Source organism: Zingiber officinale, chromosome 6B, assembly GCF_018446385.1.
Source record: "Zingiber officinale cultivar Zhangliang chromosome 6B, Zo_v1.1, whole genome shotgun sequence".
Classification (NCBI taxonomy): domain Eukaryota; kingdom Viridiplantae; phylum Streptophyta; class Magnoliopsida; order Zingiberales; family Zingiberaceae; genus Zingiber; species Zingiber officinale.
Genome location: NC_055996.1, coordinates 43,013,120 through 43,034,569, shown reverse-complemented (window position 1 = coordinate 43,034,569; position 21,450 = coordinate 43,013,120). Strand labels below are relative to the sequence as shown.

Sequence of the window (21,450 nt, the reverse complement as noted above, 5' to 3'; positions counted from 1 at the left end):
TTTATTGAAACAGGCAGCTCGGTCAACATAATCTTCTGGAAGGCATTTGACCAATTGTAAATCGACCGAGCCAAGTTGCTGCCGATGACAACCCCCTCTACGGATTCACCGGTAACGAAGTTTTGCCAGTCGGCCAAGTCCGGCTGGCTATCTCTGTTAGTTAGAGCCCTAGAGCTAATCATTTGATGATTGTATGGACTCATTGTATCATATTCTTGTATATTAATAAAGGCATTTGTTTGGTTATTATACTTATTTGTATTAGTGTCAAATAGACTAAGTATAATAATGTCCTTGAGTAGAAGATTCATACCTATATCAATCGATTAGTTGAATCGATAGTGAGATGATATAGGGAACACTACTCTAAATCATTCCTAGTCGAGTATTAACATTCAGGGACAATGTTAATGCAATAAGACTAGCATGTAGGTCATCTCGATGACTTGATCTCACAAGTCATGGATATAGAGATATCAAGCTGACACATGGGTATACATTGGAGAATGTATACTGAATGACCCGCCATGAGAAAGTATCATGGATCGTTATATGAGTGTCATATACTTTCTCATGTGGCTATTAGTATGACTATTAGTCCTTAGACCTGAAGTCACCATGGATCCCTACATAAGGAGTTATGTACTTTGGTTTCGTCAAACGTCACCCGTAACAGGGTGGACTATAAAGGCGATTACTGGGTATGTAACAAATTATGCAGAGGGGTGTGAGTGATGTAGATGGGATCTATCTCTCCCATATGACGGGAGCGACATCAATATTCTTGATAGAGTTAGACCACGAAGTACATGGCCATGCCCAAATGAGTCAACATTAGATGTTGAGCTCATTTGATCGAGTGAGTCTACTTGGAGTTCAAGATTTAGATTGATTAGAGAATGACACGGTCTATGCCTCACATTGATCAATCTAGATGTCTAGGATAGAAGGACAATGCCACATATTGTGAGGAGTCACAATTAGTAGTCACAAGGTGATGTTGGATCTCGACATTTCTTGTAACTTGGGTAGCAATGATGTATTGCTAGATGCCGCTCATTGCTTATGTTTCTAAAGGAGTTTAGAAACATTGCCAACGTTACAAGAACCTATTGGGTCACACACAAAGAACAAGTGGATGGAGATTAGGTTCATATGATGAACCAATTGGATTAGGTTCATATGATGCACCAACGATTGGATTCAAATTAGACTTATTGAGTTAGACTCGATTAGATTCAATTGTTGAATGAGTCTAATTTAAATTTGATTAATTGAGTCAATTTATATTAATGAATTGAGATTCATTAAATTGAAATTGACTTGAATCAAAGGTTGGATTTAACTCAACAAGGAAGACAATTGGTCAAGTTTGACTTGACCAAGTAGAAGTTGAAACATCAAGTTTGACTTGATGTATTGCCACATCATAAGGATGACTCATCCTTGCCACATCACCTCCACCTCATGAGACATGCCACCTCATGGGGGTTACACCTTCCTCTTGGTTTTAATGTGGTCGGCCACATTAATGGGGAGGTTACATTGTGTGGCCGCCCACACACTAATGAGGAGAGGTTTTTCATTTGGTGGATTGATTGTGTGGTAATTGTATCTTCTTCTTCCTTGCTTCTTCCCTCTCTTGGCTGGTTGTTGCCGTGACTTTCATGGTGGAAGAAGGTGGGTGAGTGAGTTAATCCAAGAAGTCTAAGAAGAAAGGTAATATTTTTAGAGGAGTGTATTGTATTCTCTTCTTTGCTTTCCTTTCTTCTTCCATTCCCATCCGAGAGCCCTAGAGAGAGTGCTAGCACACTTGGGGTCTTTCTTCTCCATCCTTGAGTGCTAGAGAGTACTCCTTGTTCGTGTGGATATCACTAGAGAAGTATCTACCTTGATACTTTGGAGATCCGACACGTACCTTGGACGAGCAGGATTTTGCGAGGGCACGCTTCAAAGGTAAAACTCTCAACACATAGATCTAGGAGTAGATCTAAAGTTTTGAAACTCGTACTTGTATTTTTGTTCGGTTTTCCTTGCACGGATCTACGGCTTCGGGTGATTCGGGGTTTCCGCGACGCGAAAAAGCGGTGGTATCAGAGCCACGCGCAAGGCTTGTACGAGTTTGTTTTTTGGTTTTATGAAAACTAAAGTTTCTGTAATTTTCTGTAAAATTATGATTTTTATAGTTTTTATGGGTAATTTTTCCGTAGAAGCGAAGCACAAGTGTCTCGGCACTTGTAGGCTTCGGCTACCGGAAAGATTTTTCCAAAACGGCTTCGTTTTGCCCCAAATCCGTTTGGGACAGCGGGCTTGGGTGCCATTAGATCACAAAGGAGCAACTCACGATGGTTATATCGTGGGTAGGGGTACTGCCCCTAACCCCGCAAGGGGATTTGCTCCACGATTGCACCCGAAATCGCTAAAAACGAACCTGCCGGGAAGATTTTTCCGAAACGGCAATGTCTCGACCCAAATTGTTTTGGGACAGCGAGTTTGGGCGCTGTTGGATCGCAAAGGAACCCTCGCGATGGTTAGATCGCAGGTAGGGGCGCTGCCCCTGGCCCCGCAAGGGGATCCGTTCCGCGATTGCGCCCGAAACCGCTAAACGGGACCGCCGGAAAATTTTACTCGTAAAAATTGTAAAAATTATTTTTAAAATTATAGAAAATTATGAAAATATATCATTTTGAATTATATATTAATTTTGTGATAGTCATGGCCCAAAAACCCAATATGATTGGATTGTGTTGTAATTCATAATACGGCCTACGTGCCGTTATGTGTTTGCGCGTGTTGTATGTTTTTATTTTTCCGCGACCTGCGCGTCGTGCCTTTCTCTTATATTCTTGTTGTAAATTAGATTTAGACTCGAATGTAACTCGAGTTTCAAATTGTAATGTACAAATTGGAGCGGTGGAGGGTCCACACGAGACGGAGTTCCAAGGCGGGCATGAGCAACACAAGGTGGTCAAAGGGAGGAGCTTGGAGAAGCTGTTGACCCTAGGTTGACCATTCCATCTTCTCATTGGCTTGGGAAGATCGTAGTAGGGTCATGACTAAATCACAAATATATTAATTAGTTAATTGCTTATGTATATGATGCATGTTTAATAAGTAATTAATTAATTAGTGCCTTACGATTAGATTAGATCTAAGTCGTGCACATGATGCACCCTTGCGATTAGATTAGATCTAAGTCGTGCACAAGATGCATCCTTTTCGATTAGATTAGATCTTGATCGAACCAACTCTAAATGCCTAACCGTGCCGTGATACCTATCACTACCTCGATCACATGTATTGTTGAATCTGCCAAAGCAGAGCAATACATATTATCTTGGTAGGGTACGGAGGGACAATCTTGGTCCCGCCTATCAACGCATGGGTGAATACAAACTCAATTAGATTGAGTATTCCTAGTTACTCGGTTGGATCGAGTCAACTATAGGCATTCTTCCAATAGTTGGAATGATAGGTCAAAATCACATCTATATTAACTCTCGGGCGTATTAGCCAAAGCTAACTCGAGTTTTAATATAAATGCGGATATTGATTTTATAAACAAGAGTTGCATAGAGATGTAATTGGTAATCGTTACCTACCGATCATACTAAGCCTTGGGCGTATTAGCCAAAGCTAACTCAAGGGTTAGTATGATGTGGATCTTGTCCCACAAGAATTATAGAATTCAGTGGGAGCATCATTTAATTAAAGGCCTAATTAAATGATTTTAAAAGAATATGATATTTATTTCTGCAAATTTTCTGTTGTAGATAACCATGACGTCGAATACGAACTCTTTCTCCCTGTGTTCTGTCCTTAAGAAGGACAAGCTCAACGGAGCAAATTTCCTGGACTGGTACAGGAACCTGAGAATAGTTCTTACTCAGCAACGTAAATTGTACGTTCTGGAGCAGCCCATTCCGGAGGCTCCTCCTGCCACTGCCACGCAAGCAGGCCGAGATGCTTACAAGAAGCATCAAGATGACGCATTAGATGTGTCCTGTCTTATGCTCGCGACCATGAACTCTGAGCTTCAGAAGCAACATGAGTTGATGGGTGCTTACGATATGGTTGAACATCTTTGTCACCTATATCAAGGACAAGCAAGGCACTGGAAGAGGAACTCCAAAGAATACCTGGAAGATCTTAAGAAGAAGAGAAATAAGATTTCTACTTCAGGTATAAATGTTATGAAGTCAACCTCTCTATTTCTTCGTCGTGGGTATTAGATACCGGATGTGCTTCGCACATTTGTACTAATGTACAAGCACTGAGAAATAGCAGAGCATTGACAAAGGGCGAGATAGACCTACGAGTAGGCAATGGAGCACGGGTTGCTGCTGTTGCTGTAGGGACTTATTTTCTATCTCTGCCCTCTGGACTTGTACTAGAGTTAGACGATTGTTGTAATGTGCCTGCATTGACTAAGAACATTATATCAGTTTCTTGTTTGGACAAGAAAGGATTTTCGTTTATAATAAGGAACAAATGTTGTTCTGTCTATTTAAACGATATGTTCTATTGTAGTGCACCTCTGATGAACGGACTCTATATTCTAGACCTTGAGAGCCCTATCTATAACGTTAGTACCAAGAGGTTCAAATCGAACGATATGAACCACACCTATCTCAGGCACTGTCGCTTAGGTCATATAAATTACAAGCGCTTATCCCAGCTCCATAAGGATGGTTTGCTGGACTCATTTGATTTTGAATCATATGAGATATGCAAGTCATGTCTACGAGGCAAGATGACTAAGACTCCCTTTAGTGGGCACAACGAGAGAGCGACTGATTTGTTAGGACTCATACATAGTGATGTATGTGACCCTTTCAATGTCGCTACTAGAGGCGGTTATAGGTACTTCATCACGTTTACTGATGACTTCAGTAGATATGGTTATGTGTATTTGATGACACATAAATCTGAATCCTTTGAAAAGTTCAAAGAATTCAAGAATGAAGTACAGAACCAGCTTGGCAAGAGTATTAAGGTACTTCGATCAGATCGAGGTGGTGAATACTTAAGCCATGAGTTTCGTGACTACTTAGCTGAGTGTGGGATTTTATCTCAACTCACTCCTCCTGGAACACCACAGTGGAATGGTGTATCCGAAAGGAGGAATCGTACCCTATTAGATATGGTACGATCTATGATGAGTCACACAGATCTTCCGACATGCCTTTGGGGCTATGCTCTAGACACGACAGCTTTCATTCTCAACCGAGTTCCATCCAAGGCCGTGATAAAGACAGCATATAGGATATGGACTGGGAGAGATGCTCAGGTGCCTTTCATGAGGATTTGGGGTTGTGAGGCTTACTTTCGACGTCAAGTCTCAGACAAGTTAGGACCCAAATCCGACAAGTGCTATTTTATCGGATATCCCAAGGAAACTAAGGGATATTACTTCTACATTCCCAGTCAGCACAAGGTGGTTGTGGCAAAGACTGGGGTCTTTCTAGAAAGGGACTTTGTTTCTAGAAAGACTAGTGGGAGCACGTTCGATCTTGAAGAAGTTCAAGATGCGAACAATAGCACTGATGCCATGATGGAAATTGAACTGGAACCACAAAGTGTTGTGGATGATGTTGTTCCACAAATAGTTGAGGAACAACAACCGGTTCAAGTAGACATACCTCTTCGCAGGTCTGATAGGGTACGTCGTCAGCCTGAGAGATATTCATTTCTCTTATCTGACCATCATGACGTTGTACTCATAGAGGATGAGCCTACCACCTATCAAGAAGCTGTGACGAGACCAGATTCTGAGAAATGGCTAGAGGCCATGAGATCCGAGATGGATTCCATGTACACCAACCAAGTATGGACTTTGGTTGATCCACCTGAAGGGGTAAAACCCATTGGGTGTAAGTGGGTCTTTAAGAGAAAGACTGACATGGATGGACTTATCTATAAGGGGCGCTTGGTAGCTAAAGGTTTCAAGCAGATTCATGGTATTGACTATGATTAAACCTTTTCTCCAGTAGCGATGTTTAAGTCCATTCGGATCATGCTTGCTATTGCAGCCTACCATGACTATGAGATATGGCAGATGGATGTCAAAACCGCGTTTCTGAATGGAAACCTGCTCGAGGATGTGTACATGACACAACCTGAGGGTTTTGTAGATCCACAGCATACTAGCAGAGTATGCAAGCTGCATAGGTCCATTTATGGACTAAAGCAAGCTTCTCGGAGCTGAAATCTTTGTTTCGATGATGCGATCAAACAGTTTGGTTTCATCAAGAACGAAGATGAACCTTGTGTCTACAAGAAGGTTGTAGGGGACGTAGTTGTCTTCCTCATATTGTATGTGGATGACATACTACTCATTGGGAAGGACATCCCTATGCTTCAGTCTGTCAAGACCTGGCTAGGGAGTTGCTTCTCAATGAAAGACTTAGGCGAGGCATCCCGCATTCTAGGGATACAGATCTATAGAGATAGATCTAAGAGATTGCTTGGCCTATGTCAGAGTACATACATTGACAAGGTACTCCTTCGGTTTGCCATGCAGAACTCCAAGAAGGGATTTCTGCCGATATCACATGGCGTGAGTCTTTCGAAGACTCAAGGTCCCTCTTCTAGAGAGGAGAGAGACCATATGGATCAGATCCCTTATGCCTCAGCCATAGGATCGATCATGTACGCCATGCTATGTACTCGACCTGACGTCTCGTATGCTTTGAGCATGACGAGCAGATACCAGTCAAATCCAGGTGAAAGTCACTGGATAGCGGTCAAAAATATTCTTAAGTACTTAAGAAGGACTAAAGAATATTTCTTGATATATGGAGGCAATGATGAGCTAACTGTAAAGGGTTACAGTGATGCCAGCTTCCAGACCGATCAGGATGATTATCGATCGCAGTCAGGGTTCGTGTTTTGCTTAAATGGTGGTGCTGTGAGCTGGAAGAGTTCGAAGCAGGACACAGTAGCTGATTCTACAACAGAGGCCGAGTATATTGCTGCATCAGAGGCAGCAAAGGAGGCAGTTTGGATCCGCAAGTTCATCACTGAACTTGGGGTGGTTCCTAGCATCGTTGACCCAGTTGAGCTCTATTGTGACAACAATGGAGCTATAGCACAGGCGAAGGAACCTCGCTCACACCAGCGGACCAAGCACATACTACGGCGCTTCCATCTCATTCGAGAGATTATCGATAGAGGAGATGTGAAGATTTGCAGAGTACCTACAGAGGCTAACATCGCAGATCCCTTGACCAAGGCTTTGGCACAGAGAAAGCATGATGGTCACACTAGGTCATTAGGCCTTAGAGCCTATACTGATTGGCACTAGTGCTAGTGGGAGATTGTTAGTTAGAGCTCTAGAGCCAATCATTTGATGATTGTATGGACTCATTATATCATATTCTTGTATATTAATAAAGGCATTTGTTTGGTTATTATACTTATTTGTATTAGTGTCAAATAGACTAAGTATAATAGCGTCCTTGAGTAGAAGGTTCATACCTATATCAATCGATAGTGAGATGATATAGGGAACACTACTCTAAATCATTCCTAGTAGAGTATTAACATTCAGGGACAACGTTAATGCAATAAGACTAGCATGTAGGTCATCTCGATGACTTGATCTCACAAGTCATGGATATAGAGATATCAAGCTGACACATGGGTATACATTGGAGAATGTATACTGAATGACCCGCCATGAGAAAGTATCATGGATCGTTATATGAGTGTCATATACTTTCTCATGTGGCTATTAGTATGACTATTAGTCCTTAGACCTGAAGTCACCATGGATCCCTACATAAGGAGTTATGTACTTTGGTTTCGTCAAACGTCACCCGTAACAGGGTGGACTATAAAGGCGATTACTGAGTATGTAACAAATTATGCAGAGGGATATGAGTGATGTAGATGGGATCTATCCCTCCCATATGACGGGAGCGACATGAATATTCTTGATAGAGTTAGACCACGAAGTGCATGGTCATGCCCAAATGAGTCAACATTAGATGTTGAGCTCATTTGATCGAGTGAGTCTACTTGGAGTTCAAGATTTAGATTGATTAGAGAATGACACGGTCTATGCCTCACATTGATCAATCTAGATGTCTAGGATAGAAGGACAATGTCACATATTGTGAGGAGTCACAATTAGTAGTCACAAGGTGATGTTGGATCTCGACATTTCTTGTAACTTGGGTAGCAATGATGTATTGCTAGATGCCGCTCATTGCTTATGTTTCTAAAGGAGTTTAGAAACATTGCCAACGTTACAAGAACCTATTGGGTCACACACAAAGAACAAGTGGATGGAGATTATGTTCATATGATGAACCAATTGGATTAGGTTCATATGATGCACCAACGATTGGATTCAAATTAGACTTATTGAGTTAGACTCGATTAGATTCAATTGTTGAATGAGTCTAATTTAAATTTGATTAATTGAGTCAATTTATATTAATGAATTGAGATTCATTAAATTGAAATTGACTTGAATCAAAGGTTGGATTTAACTCAACAAGGAAGACAATTGGTCAAGTTTGACTTGACCAAGTAGAAGTTGAAACATCAAGTTTGACTTGATGTATTGCCACATCATAAGGATTACTCATCCTTGCCACATCACCTCCACCTCATGAGACATGCCACCTCATGGGGGTTACACCTTCCTCTTGGTTTTAATGTGGCCGGCCACATTAATGGGGAGGTTACATTGTGTGGCCGGCCACACACTAATGAGGAGAGGTTTTTCATTTGGTGGATTGATTGTGTGGTAATTGTATCTTCTTCTTCCTTGCTTCTTCCCTCTCTTGGCTGGTTGTTGCCATGACTTTCATGGTGGAAGAAGGTGGGTGAGTGAGTTAATCCAAGAAGTCTAAGAAGAAAGGTAATATTTTTAGAGGAGTGTATTGTATTCTCTTCTTTGCTTTCCTTTCTTCTTCCATTCCCATCCGAGAGCCCTAGAGAGAGTGCTAGCACACTTGGGGTCTTTCTTCTCCATCCTTGAGTGCTAGAGAGTACTCCTTGTTCGTGTGGATATCACTAGAGAAGTATCTACCTTGATACTTTGGAGATCCGACACGTACCTTGGACGAGTGGGATTTTGCGAGGGCACGCTTCAAAGGTAAAACTCTCAACACATAGATCTAGGAGTAGATCTAAAGTTTTGAAACTCGTACTCGTATTTTTGTTCGTTTTTCCTTGCACGGATCTACGGCTTCGGGTGATTCGGGGTTTTCGCGACGCGAAAAAGCGATTTTCGCGGTCCGAAAAACCCAACAATCTCGCTGGGGGGAGGAGCCACTCAGAAGAATGCGGACCGCCAACTTTATCGTGGTCGACGCTCCCTCCGCATACAATGTTATACTGGGGCGACCGGCTCTCAACGAGTTCCGAGCAGTCGTCTCCACCTTCTTCCAGAAGATCAAGTTCCCGGTGGAAGATCAAGTTGGGGAGGTCCGAGGAGATCAGCTTGCAGCCCGCCGATGTTACGTAGAGATGGTCCGAGCCGAGGCTAAATCCGCTGGGAAAGTGCCACGAGTCGAGGTAAACACTATAACCGAAAAGCCGCCTTCTCTAGTTTATGAAGAAAAGGAGGAGGTACAGATCCACCCTGCCCGACCGGAGGCCATGACTTTCATAACAGCCGACCTGGAAGCAAGTCAGAAAGAGAAGCTGATCGGATGCCTCTAGAAAAATTGTGGCGTTTTCGCTTGGTCGACCCATGAGCTGCCAGGAGTCTCGCCGAGCATAGCGTAGCACGAGCTTCACGTCCGACCGGATGCTCGGCCGGTAAAGCAAAGGAAGAGGGACTTCAGTACCGATCAGAATATCATCATCCGGGCGGAGGTGGAGAAGCTCTTGGAGGTCGGCCACATAAGGGAGGTGCAGTTCCCAAGCTGGCTCGCAAACGTGGTGCTGGTCTCCAAACCAGGCAACAAATGGAGAGTCTGCATTGACTTCCGGGATCTGAACAAGGCCTGCCTGAAGGATTTCTACTCTTTGCCCCGGATCGATCAACTAGTAGACTCCACAACCGGGTGCTAGCTGATATGCATGTTGGATGCTTATCAAGGCTACCATCAAGTGCCGCTTGCCTGAGAAGACCAAGAGAAGGTCAGTTTAGTTACTGCGGACGACACCTACTGCTATAACGTGATGCCGTTCGGACTCAAGAACGCACCAACGACAGATGAACAAAGTATTCTAGGAGCAGATCAGATGCAACTTGGAAGTGTACATAGATGATATAATTATCAAATCCTTCCGAGCGGCGGACCTTTATGTGGATTTGGAAGAAACTTTCCAGACATTGAGGAGATACGGGGTCAAGCTGAACCCCCAGAAGTGCTTGTTCGGAGCAAAAGGCGGGTGTTTCTTGGGCTATACTTTTGCTCTGTTAGCCTTTCGTTTGAGTGCTTCCTGTAACTACGCCGACCGGTCGCTCGGCCCTTTTCCCGCTATGTAATTTCTTAACTTCCTCGCTCGGTCAAATGACCTTTATCCCGTACGGGACTTCCGTTAGTTTTTTGTTCGTGTCCTTTTCAACTACGTCGCTCGGTCCATCGGCCTTCCCTCCGTATGGAATTTCCGTTAGTTTTTCGTTGATCGGCGTTGGTAAGCGCACGCCATTGCTTTCTCCCTGTCCTTAGGATCAAGGCTTGCTGATCATCGGCCCTAGATGTTGGGCCTCAGTATATCTGCGCGGCGCTGTCCCGTTCGGGGGATTTATAGTCGCCGATCCGACTCTAGAGTTTAACGTCGCCGCTCGACGGTCTTCAAGCCGAGGGTTTATAGTCGCCGGTCCGACTCTAGAGTTTAACGTCGCCGCTCGACGGTCTTCAAGCTGGGGTTTTTATAGTCGTCGATTCGACTCTAGAGTTTAACGTCGCCGCTCAACTGTCTTCAAGCCGGGGTTTTTATAGTCGTCGGTTCGACTCTAGAGTTTAACGTCGCCGCTCAACGGTCTTCAAGCCGGGGGGGTTTATAGTCGTCAGTCCAACTCTAGAGTTTAACGTCGCCGCTCGACGGTCTTCAAGCCGGGGTTTTTACAATCGCCGGTCCGACTCTAGAGTTTAACGTCGCCACTCGATGGTCTTCAAGCCGGGGTTTTTATAGTGTCGCCGGTCCGACTCAAGAGTTTAACGTCGCCGCACGACGGTCTTCAGGCCGGGATTTTTATAGTCGCCGATTCGACTCTAGAGTTTAACGTCGCCGCTCGACGGTCTTCAAGCCGGAGTTTTTATAATCGCCGGCCCGACTCTAGAGTTTAACGTCGCCGCTCGACAGTCTTCAGGCCGGGATTTTTATAGTCGCCGGTTCGACTTTAGAGTTTAACGTCGCCGCTCGACGGTCTTCAAGCTGGGGTTTTTATAGTCACCGGTCCGACTCTAGAGTTTAACGTCGCCGCTCGACGGTCTTCAAGTCGGGATTTTTATAGTCGTTGGTCCGACTCTAGAGTTTAACGTCGTTACTCGATAGTCTTCAGGCCGGGGTTTTTATAGTCGCCGGTTCGACTCTAGAGTTTAACGTCGCCCCACAACGGTCTTCAAGCCGGAATTTTTATAGTCGTCGGTCCGACTCTAGAGTTTAACGTCGCCGTGTGATCCGGTGGTAAGGACGAGGGACCCTCGTTGGCTGGAGGTCAACGACACGTGGAGGTCAATGGTCAAGAGGGTGAACCCCAGGGTCAGGCCGAGCGGATAGATGTCACGCCGAGCGGACTAGCGGGCCAACCAAGCATCCGGCCGATCGGACATCCGGCCAAGGGTCTCCCGGACCGGACGAAAGACAGCCCGACCAGAGGTCGGGTTTCCGATGTTCAAGGTAAAAGAGTCTATGGCCGCGCGGACAGGCCGCTCGGCCGAGCCGCAGAACAATAAGGTGCAATTCCATCCGAGCATACGAGCAGGGCTTCCCCGCCCGAGCTGAGGTATGTGCATTCTCGGAGGCCATGAGCGCCGAGCGGCTGGTCCGCTCGGTCCAGGAGCAGACAAGAGCGCTAGGAGACAAAAAGGACAGTTGGTAACTTCATCCTCGAGACACCTGCCACCGACAAACAGCACGGTCGACGGTCGAAGAGGACAGAGTATCGTACGGTGGAAGTTTCCACCGTCACATCCGGAATATGCTCGGACGATTGCGGAATGGCGTCAGACATGCTTTTCTGACACAACCCTACTGACGTATGTTTGGGGAAGCGTGCACTCATCGCGAAGCGTGCCCGCGCCTCCCCGGGGTCCTATATAAGGACCCCCAGACTTCGATGAAGGTATGCAATCTTGATCGTTGTAGCCACAGTAACGTTACTCTGCTTCTTCATTGCCTAACTTGAGCGTTGGAGGGTCGTCGCCGGGAAACCCCTCCCGGCTCGGCTTCTTTGCAGGTTCGCCGGAGGTCCACCTCAACACCAAAGGACAGCGGAGAGCGCCACGTCCCCAGCGTCCGTCGACTCAGAGCTTGGACAGGATCAGCAACAAAATATTTTCTTTGTGCGTTGGTAAAAAAAACATATTTTTGGGGAGAGAGACTATTTTGCCAATCGAGTCACGGGTATCTGACATATTTATACTTAACGATTTTACACAAAGTGGTGACGAAAGGTATAACTTGTACAAATTTTTCCATTTTCCAATTCGATCCAAGCCATTCGTTCGTAGAGCTATTTACTCGATCGCAGACATTTCTACAACATCTCTAACAGAGAAACAAATAGTTAATTTTGAAAGAACTTATTGTCAGCCTCTTTCAGATATGAATCTATCTGATTCAGAAGGGAAGAACTTGCATGAGTATCTCAGTTTCAATTCAAACATGGATTTGATTCACACTCCATGTTCTGAGAAGGATTTCCCATAGAAAGAGGAAAAAAAACGGAGTCTTTCTCTAAAGAAATGTGTTGAGAAAGGGCAATGTATAGAATCTTTCAATGAGATAATGCTCTTTTCAATCTCTCAAAATGGAATCTCTTCCAAACATATGTGTCATGGTTCCTTACTTCGGCAGGGTGGAAATATCTAAATTTCACCACCCTTTTAGAGATTTTTTCAGAACCATTGCCAATACTAAGGATACAAAGTAGCAGGTATAAATTTGTATCCGTTTTGAGAGATATTATGCATGTATCAGATATATCATGGCCAATTCCTCAGAAGATTCTTCTAGATTGACACTTAAAATCATAATGGTTGTATTTAAACATGAGACTAGCTTCATGTGAATTTAGAATGTACAATTCAGAACATTGTCGGATTGCTTAACATTGTTTTCCCTACGTCTCGCTAAATATCTTTTTAGACGCAAAGCACTAAGGTAAGGACACAAGACGGGGTTGAGGGCTGAGAAGGGGTGCTGCTATGTCGAGGAAAAAGGGGTCGGTGTCAGGGGGGTTGCGTTGTTTTTTACTGAAGTTCTATCAACTTTTGCTTGGAATTTTGATGTTGGAAATTTTAAAAATTTACTGTTGCCTTGGGGGACACTGGAAGGGGTTGAGAGGGTTGAGAGGGAGTGCTGCCAAGTCGAGGAAGGGTTGGAGTAGGGGGGGGGGGGGGCCCAAAAAGGGTTAGATGAAGAGGGTTTGGTTAGCTAAGGGTGTAGGGGCTCGAAAGGTGCATGAGGGCATGTGACAGTGGTTCCTAGTACAACATCCGTATTTGTAATATTTTTATTTAATATTCATGTCTAAGCATATTTAATTCTTTTATCATAATTTTTAGTAAGATTTTGAATACAGGAAAATTTAACTATATGTTTAGCATACAAAGTAAATTATCTTATTTTTTTTACAATGACTGTCAAAGCATGAAAAGTAAATTAATTTGTTGAATGTGGCAATGTGACTGATAAAGGAGTCCAACTTAAATGATACCAAATTTTTTATCTAATTAGAGGAAAAAGGTTGTGGGATCCGACTTAAAGGATACCGATGAACACTACCAAACCTAGTACTAGGATAAAAGTTTGGTTACACAAACAAAGGTTGAGGGAAAATGAGCTACATTCACTGCTATGCCACTTAAATGTTTTTGATTATGAAAGAGAATGTTTAATGTTAACATATTATTGATGGTCAATGAGACTAAATGTTAGCAAGGTTTAGATTTTTTTTTTCAAGGTTCAAGGTATTTTCATAATATAAAAGCATGTGAATGTATGTTGATTTCTTGCTATAAAATGTTTGAATTTGTTGAATCTTTAGACTCAATAGATCCATATAGTGTAGGTAATGAGAAGACGGAGAGATCTTGATGGATGAGCTAGCTCGTATTAGGTAGTGCACATCTGATGACCGTGTCCTTTTTTTCAGTTTAGGTTAATCTCTGCGTTGGAATATTGAGTTTGTTTTTTTTCTCTTCTAAGTCAATGATGTAATTGTTGGCTAGATGTCTTAAGAGTCTTTGTTTAGGGTAGTTGCACTTTCAAGTCTTCTGGTGTTAAGTCATATAATTGATTCTAATTTACCGACAGGACTTTGTTTTACTACTTTCTAGTTGAACATTACTTTTGAAATGCACGACAATTGATTTGATTCATCCAACCTCATTTATTTATCATTGATTCGGTTTGGTATGGAAAGAAGAGTTTGTTCGGCTTGTTTTGAAAGCAGTAAAAGGAAAAGTTTAGGGTCGTTTCAGTTGCAATGTCTTTTATTGCAACAAAAGGAACCGCACGCCCCACAGTTCAGCAGAATCAAGTTGGCAATACTTCTCCAAACAACACAAATCTGCTAAAACCAAATTTTATGTTATTAGTCCTCAAACATGCCTTCGTCTGACATGCTGGGAGATTCGGTACCATTTACAATAGGCTTGTTTGCAGAAAATGAATGACTAGAGTCTTCAAAAATGCTATAGTCGAAATCTATACCGTCGTCATCTTCATCCTCATACTCCTCATCCTCAACTTTTTTAACTGTAGCCTTGGAACGTGCTTCCCGACGCATCCTCTGTTCAATGGCTTCCTCATAGGACATCTCGTACCAAACAGTACCTCTCCCAACAATGGATTTGTTGTGTTCTTCTACAATCCTCTCCTCCTTGCTCTTCTCAGAGTTCTTAGGTTCCCCCCAATAGTCATACCGATACAAGGGGTTTGTCGGGTCGTACTGATCTCCAAAAATATTTTTGTCATCTAAGTATCTTCCAGGCTCCTCCACTGGGAGGCCAAGAGCTTTCCGGCTGCCAATGAAGTAAACAAATCAAAAGCATATGAAGTTTATGACAATGTCATTAAAAGATAATGTCATAAAACAATATATTAAATACAATAAAATAATTCATATAACTCAAAACTATAATATTATAACAGTTAGTTTGAAATAAAATAGTCATTAAATTAACCTTAATGGAATTATAAGTAGGTATTGTTACAAGTATAAGCTTGGAATAAGCTACTATATAGTAAATGTTTGGTACAACTTTATTTCCAATTATTTCTATGAAATTCTAATTTAACTATGAAAGAAATGCATTCTTGTTTGTGCATACAAACTGAGTAGGAGGTGATGAAAGGGGCAAAGTTAGCTGCATATCATCTCGGCAAGGTCCAGTCATGCAAATTTTGGCACAGTTAAGCACCAAGATTGTACTGTTTTAGGATGAAACTGAAACCAACACGTACTGAAATTTCAAATCTTAGAATAATCTAAGTAAAGAAATAGCTAACAAGCAAAACTTAATGGTGATTTGTTATTCAGAAATGAAAATGCATACCAACTGATATCTCTGATAAGGGCTTCCCTTTCTTCTAGTGATCTACGCCAATGCATAAGATCATACTCATCCATCTCCACATTTCTTCTCATCTTTGAATACTCATACTCTTCTCCTCTAGCTTCTGCTTCTTTCTTCAATTTGTTGTTAAGCTGGATGCAACGTATCAATGTCTCATTTGCACTAGCATAACCATGCAAATATACTTCTTATTTCTAAGAAGGAAAATAAAAGACAAATAGATCGATATAGACACAATCATCAAACAACTTCTCGCTCCCCTGCAATATTTGACTAGCAAATCCAATATATCAGAGAAAAGAAAATGTTTCCTATCTACACAAATTGTCATTCTCCCCCAAGTTTCTTGATTGTCAAAGAAAAACAACAGATGTCTTCAAACAGTATAAATGAAAATCCTGGAAGCAACTACCCTGATAAAGCATTGCGAACTTCAGGAGAGATGCAAAATTGTTGCGCCAACAAGTTGAAGATCAATTTTATATTAAGTTTTATGTTTTCCCCTTGATGGATAAAAAATGCCAATAATAAAAGTTTGAACATTTCTTAATCCAGCAACATGATACTAAAGCATAAAAGAGAACAGAGGATAAACATCTCATGAGATTACCTGACGTTCTGCACGGGCAGCAGCAAGATCTAGTTCTTTGATATTTGTATTCTGATAAGGGAAAAAAACATCGAGAAGGAAGAGACATCAATTTCCTCTTCATAAGCCACAATCAACCAAAAATTATCTTAAAACAACATGAAAGTAGACACTCACCAGAATTACTTTAGGTAGTAAAGCTTCCTTATAGTATGCTTGTGTATATTGAACACTGTTTTCTTCGTCGAATGGCACATCAGGGACAGTCGACTCATAAGTCTTGTCCTTAAATTTATCAGGATTTTCCTCTTCATGATCCAGAATCATTTGCTCACAATTATGCAGCTGCCATAACTGTGCGTTTACAAGAAAGCAGTAAATTGTTTGATCTAGATAGATGAATTAGAAACAGAAGATAACTACGAATGAGAAGATCTTTCTTTACAAAGGACTTGCTCTACAAGATGTGGAGGCACTTTTACTCAATAAAGAGAAAAGGTGAATTCATCAATCATGCCAATCAAGATATACCTTATCAACATATGGGTGATCTGATAACAATGATTGATGTTCTGGTTTGACTGAAGGCCTTTTCCTAGGAATAGGTGGTCTTCCAATTTCATGCTGTTATATAAAATAAATAAAATAAAGAGTAAAGTGAAAAACATATGAAAATAACACCATAATATATGATGATAAGATTCTGAAGGGAACTGGTAAAGGACCAACAAGACTGAATATAGATAAAACAACAATGACAGCAAGCTGTTGGAGTCAGCTAAATGGTTCTTATCCTGCCATTGAACTCTGTGTAAAATACTTGTGGGTTTAAACAAGGTGACTATATCTTTAGATCTCCTATACAGTATTTAGAGTGAGAGAAATAAAAGAGCTTTCAAAGAAAATCTTGGTTCTACTTAAATTTACAGAGAATAAAAATAAATTATAAGCAAGAAATAAGTTCCCCCCAAAAACAAAAATAACTGATTGTGAAAAATTGATAGATATTTCCAAGCACATAGGACCCATATCTGCCTGTCAAATCACATATCTTACTACTTCAAGATTATGCTATTAATTCAAAGGTACAACAGAAAGGTATTCGCTATGCAAACTAGGAGGCGAAGGCCAAATCTTACCCATAATTGTTCAGGATTTGTATCCCCCTCTCTGTGGAATATTGGTGGATAGTCAAATCTCTTAAATCTGCAAATGATTTACGAAAATTAATTTTAAGAAAAATCAGAAAGGAATCATAATGCTTGCCAAAATAGATTCCCATACTCAGAAGAAGAATATCCCAAGTTTAATAGAGGAAATGATCATCCTTCTGTACTTACATAAGGTGATCTATGTTAGGATTTACAAAGCGCAATTCAATAGGGAATCGGAAACGATATGGATCTCTTTTAGCCTGCAAAAGCATTTCACAGAAAATAAAAACATCAGGAACATGATAGCAAATGATAAGAGTATCCTAGGTTTGATGTAACATGCAATGACAACTAAGATATTGTTGCATGCATATAGCTAAAACTGTCATATGTAATATATTAATATATAAGATCACTAGATGGGAATCTTTTAATCATTACCTAAATTCAGCAAAACCAATAAATTGGAAAAGGAAAAGAAAACCAGTACTCTGGGTGTTTTACTTATGAATTAGCAATGATACAATCACCAGGTTGCAAGCAAATTAAGAAGGTACTCACCAAAACTTCCACAAAGACATGCATACCAACTTTGATATGATGGCGAATCCAATACCAATCATTTCCTTTTATAGGAACCCACCTAAAAGATTGTAAAAACAATTATGTAAACAAGAAATTGAATCTAATGGAATAATAGATTTTCACTAACATGAACAACAAACAACGTCCCAATACTAACTATCTAGGGTGATACTACAAGCCAATCTTCACAAACATTTTTGAGGCATTGAGGAAGATCATTTTATCACTAATGCCAAAACATGGAGTGCCGTAAAAAATTTATTACTATATTACATAATTCTTAAAAACTTTGGGATAATCAAATAAGAGGTAAATGTATCTCTAGAGAAAGTTCTTTGCATATAGCAAAATCAATCACCTTACTTGTTTGCATAAGATAAAAATATCTTAATGAATTTAGACTAATAAAATATAGAATTGAAACCAAAAAAAAAAAAAAATATTACCCGTCATGGACACATCCTATGTCAACAAAGGCTCCCTGGTGAAGGTGTAGAGTGACAACTTTACCTCGACATATCTGTGGAAGACTTCAAGGCATCATAACTTGTGGGAAAGAGAACCGACATTACCAAGAAAGACCAAAGATGGTCATAGCTTAAGTAGATAAGCTTTCTAGAATAAATCAGAGTTATACCTGTCCTGCATATATAAATGGAAGTTCAAGCTGCAAAGAACAAAAGGTTTGATCAAAACCTGAATAATTTACTTACCAAGTCACTGTGGGACAAAACAAGGTGTATTACCATATCATCTTTGTATTTTTTGCCCCTTTTTCTCCTACCAGGATAATAATCTTGGTCATACTGCCAACAAAAGAAACAACTTTGTGAAATCACATCTTAGGAAGTAAACAAAAGTTGGATATTCATACTCAATATATTCAACTTAATCATAAGGGTACCAAGGATGAATTAACATTGCATTGTCTTTTGAAAACTGTGCTTAGAAAATTGTATTTTGAGTCATGCACATTGTGCCCAAGCAATTTACTGCATTTTAACTGGCATCTGAAAATTGCTTTTCAAATCAATTTCATATCCTACAATGTTTGGAAAAAGTATTATTGAAGAGCACTTTTAACTATAACTAGAACATAGACAACACAATGTATTACTAAAATAAAGGTAGATGATAACTGAAATACAAATTGATGGAGCCATATAGAGATTTTGTAGTCTTTGTTAGTTGACCATGTTGTTCTATCACCATGAACATTTTTAAGAGATAAACCAACAAAAATCAAAACGAACAAATCCCATTATGTGTTGCAATACTACTTGAAAATCAAATAAACACCAAATGCAACAATAGGATATACACCTAATATCCAATTAGCAAGTATCCGCTGATTTAATAATCATCTTTTATTCAGTTAAAATCTAGAGAAACGAACTTCTTGGTAGAACCTATTAAACAACATTTTTTGCTCATTGCAATATTTCATAATAAGAAGTAAAAAATCCAAATTTTCTAACAGATTGGATACCTTGTAAGACTCCTGTTCCAGCCGGTCTCGATTGGCAGCCACCCACTCCTTGTACTGCTTCAGGAAGACCGTGTACCTCTCAAGGCACATCTGGTCCGTGTCGGTCCTGACTTCCGCCTCCAAATCTACTCTCTCCGCCTGTAACTTGTGTGCCTCCCTGATAAACTCCAGCTCCTCGGGGTCTACCTCCCAGCCCGGTGGCGGCCAGTCCCTCGGAGGCATCATTCGCACGACGAGAGGATCCGCCCAGAGCGTCTCGATCGGATCTGGGATCTCCCCCTTGTAACCGAACTGCCGAGTGACGAACTCCTCCTCCGAGAGGCCGCTCTCCTCGATCTTCTTGCGTCGGTAGGAAGGAGTCAGCATCCGGAACGCCTCGATAGCCTCTGGCGACTGGAGGGGGACCTCCTCCCCCTCGTTGAGACTCTTGCGGGCGAAGTCGGCCTCCGGGGTTAGGATCTCCTCCCACGGGGCCCAGTCGCGCTCGATCCAGTTGCGGCGGCGGGCTTCCTCCTCGCTCTCCTTCTCACGGGGACGGAAGGAGTTGAGGAAGGATTCATCGTCGTCGCCTACGGGGACCTCATCGGCTGCATATGGGGAGGCGGAGGAGCGTGAAAGAGGGAGGAGGCGGGGGAAGGGGAAGAGGGGAAGGGGATAGGTGAGAAGGGTGCAGGTACGACTGAGGTGGAATGGACGGCGGTGGAGGGGCGGAGGTGGAGGGAGGAGGGGGAGGAGCTTGAAGCAGTGCATCGCTCTCGCTTTCTCAATTGCGGTGGTCGTGTCTGGGTTTAACGTTGGGTTTGGGTCGGATAACGAGGACTGAGGAGGATAAGGTGGAATAACCGGTTCAAATCTTCTCTCCGAAAATCTTGTCCCTCTGTCCCACCGGATCAAATCTTTTGTCCCTAATTTTTTTTTTCCCGTGTCTTCTGCCGAACAGACGGACCAAATTACATCTTAAGGCATCATGGTATCTTTAAGATGAGTGCAATATCCTCGTGATGTGCAAGGCATCCTTAAGATGTAATCTGGTCCATCCGATAGGCAAGGAGACACGGGTACAGAGAAATTTGGGGACAGAGGATTTAATCTCCTGTCCCACACAAGTAACGATAAGAGTAAAAGTATTTCTCATTAGAAACACGTGATGTCGTAGATCAAAAAGTGTTAGTTAGAGCCCTAGAGCCAATCATTTGATGATTGTATGGACTCATGTATATCATATTCTTATATTAATAAAGACAATAGTTTGGTTATTATGCTTATTTGTTTTAGTGCCAAATAAACTAAGTATAGTAACGTCCTTGAGTAGAGCGTTCTTACCTATATAATCGATTGGTTGAATCGATAGTGAGATGATATAGGGAACACTACTCTTAATCATTCCTAGTCGAGTATTAACATTCAGGGACGATGTTAATGCAATAAGACTAGCATGTAGGTCAACTCGATGACTTGATCTCACAAGTCATGGATATGGAGATATCAAGTTGACACATGGGTATATATTGGAGAATGTATACTGAATGACCCGCCATGAGAAAGTATCATGGATCGTTATATGAGTGTCATATACTTTCTCATGTGGCTATTAGTATGACTATTAGTCCTTAGACCTGAAGTCACCATGGATCCCTACATAAGGAGTTATGTACTTTGGTTTCGTCAAACGTCACCCGTAACTGGGTGGACTATAAAGGCGATTACTGGGTATATAACAAATTATGCAGAGGGATGTGAGTGATGTAGATGAGATCTATCCCTCCCATATGACGGGAGCGACATCGGTATTCTTGATAGAGTGAGACCACTAAGTGCATGGCCATGCCCAAATGAGTCAACATTAGATGTTGAGCTCATTTGATCGAGTGAGTCTACTTGGAGTTCAAGATTTAGATTGATTAGAGGATGACACGA

General features: G+C 41.7%; 1 protein-coding gene across 3 annotated transcripts; it reads right to left on the bottom strand.

Moving 5' to 3' along the window:
• Window positions 1-14,711: 14,711 nt before the first annotated feature.
• On the bottom strand, window positions 14,712-20,326 carry LOC121992382 (protein PLASTID TRANSCRIPTIONALLY ACTIVE 10-like). Of its 3 annotated transcripts, none has more exons than XM_042546703.1 (12): window positions 19,534-20,324; window positions 18,791-18,850; window positions 18,682-18,711; window positions 18,491-18,564; window positions 18,021-18,102; window positions 17,646-17,719; window positions 17,445-17,511; window positions 16,837-16,929; window positions 16,483-16,659; window positions 16,327-16,377; window positions 15,696-15,847; window positions 14,712-15,161 (listed from the first exon to the last, which is right to left on the bottom strand). In XM_042546703.1, exons 1-12 carry the CDS (start codon window positions 20,281-20,283, stop codon window positions 14,732-14,734), a joined length of 2,040 nt encoding a protein of 679 aa, XP_042402637.1. In that variant the 5' UTR covers window positions 20,284-20,324; the 3' UTR covers window positions 14,712-14,731. The 3 variants fall into 3 exon arrangements, with proteins under 3 accessions (XP_042402637.1, XP_042402638.1, XP_042402640.1); XM_042546704.1 differs by lacking the exon at window positions 14,712-15,161 and adding an exon at window positions 15,168-15,586 and having other exon boundaries at window positions 19,534-20,325; XM_042546706.1 differs by lacking the exon at window positions 14,712-15,161 and having other exon boundaries at window positions 15,831-15,878; window positions 19,534-20,326.
• Between the last annotated feature and the right edge of the window lie 1,124 nt (window positions 20,327-21,450).

What these genes read in the sequence shown, in the direction of transcription:
- LOC121992382 (XM_042546703.1), bottom strand. Translation starts at nt 20,283, where the DNA reads ATGCACTGCTTCAAGCTCCTCCCCCTCCTCCCTCCACCTCCGCCCCTC. An exon ending in CATTTATATATGCAGGACAG is followed by an intron (nt 18,565 to 18,681) that starts GTATAACTCTGA and finishes AGTCTTCCACAG; the next exon opens with ATATGTCGAGGTAAAGTTGT. An exon ending in CTGCCCGTGCAGAACGTCAG is followed by an intron (nt 15,848 to 16,326) that starts GTAATCTCATGA and finishes CGTTGCATCCAG; the next exon opens with CTTAACAACAAATTGAAGAA.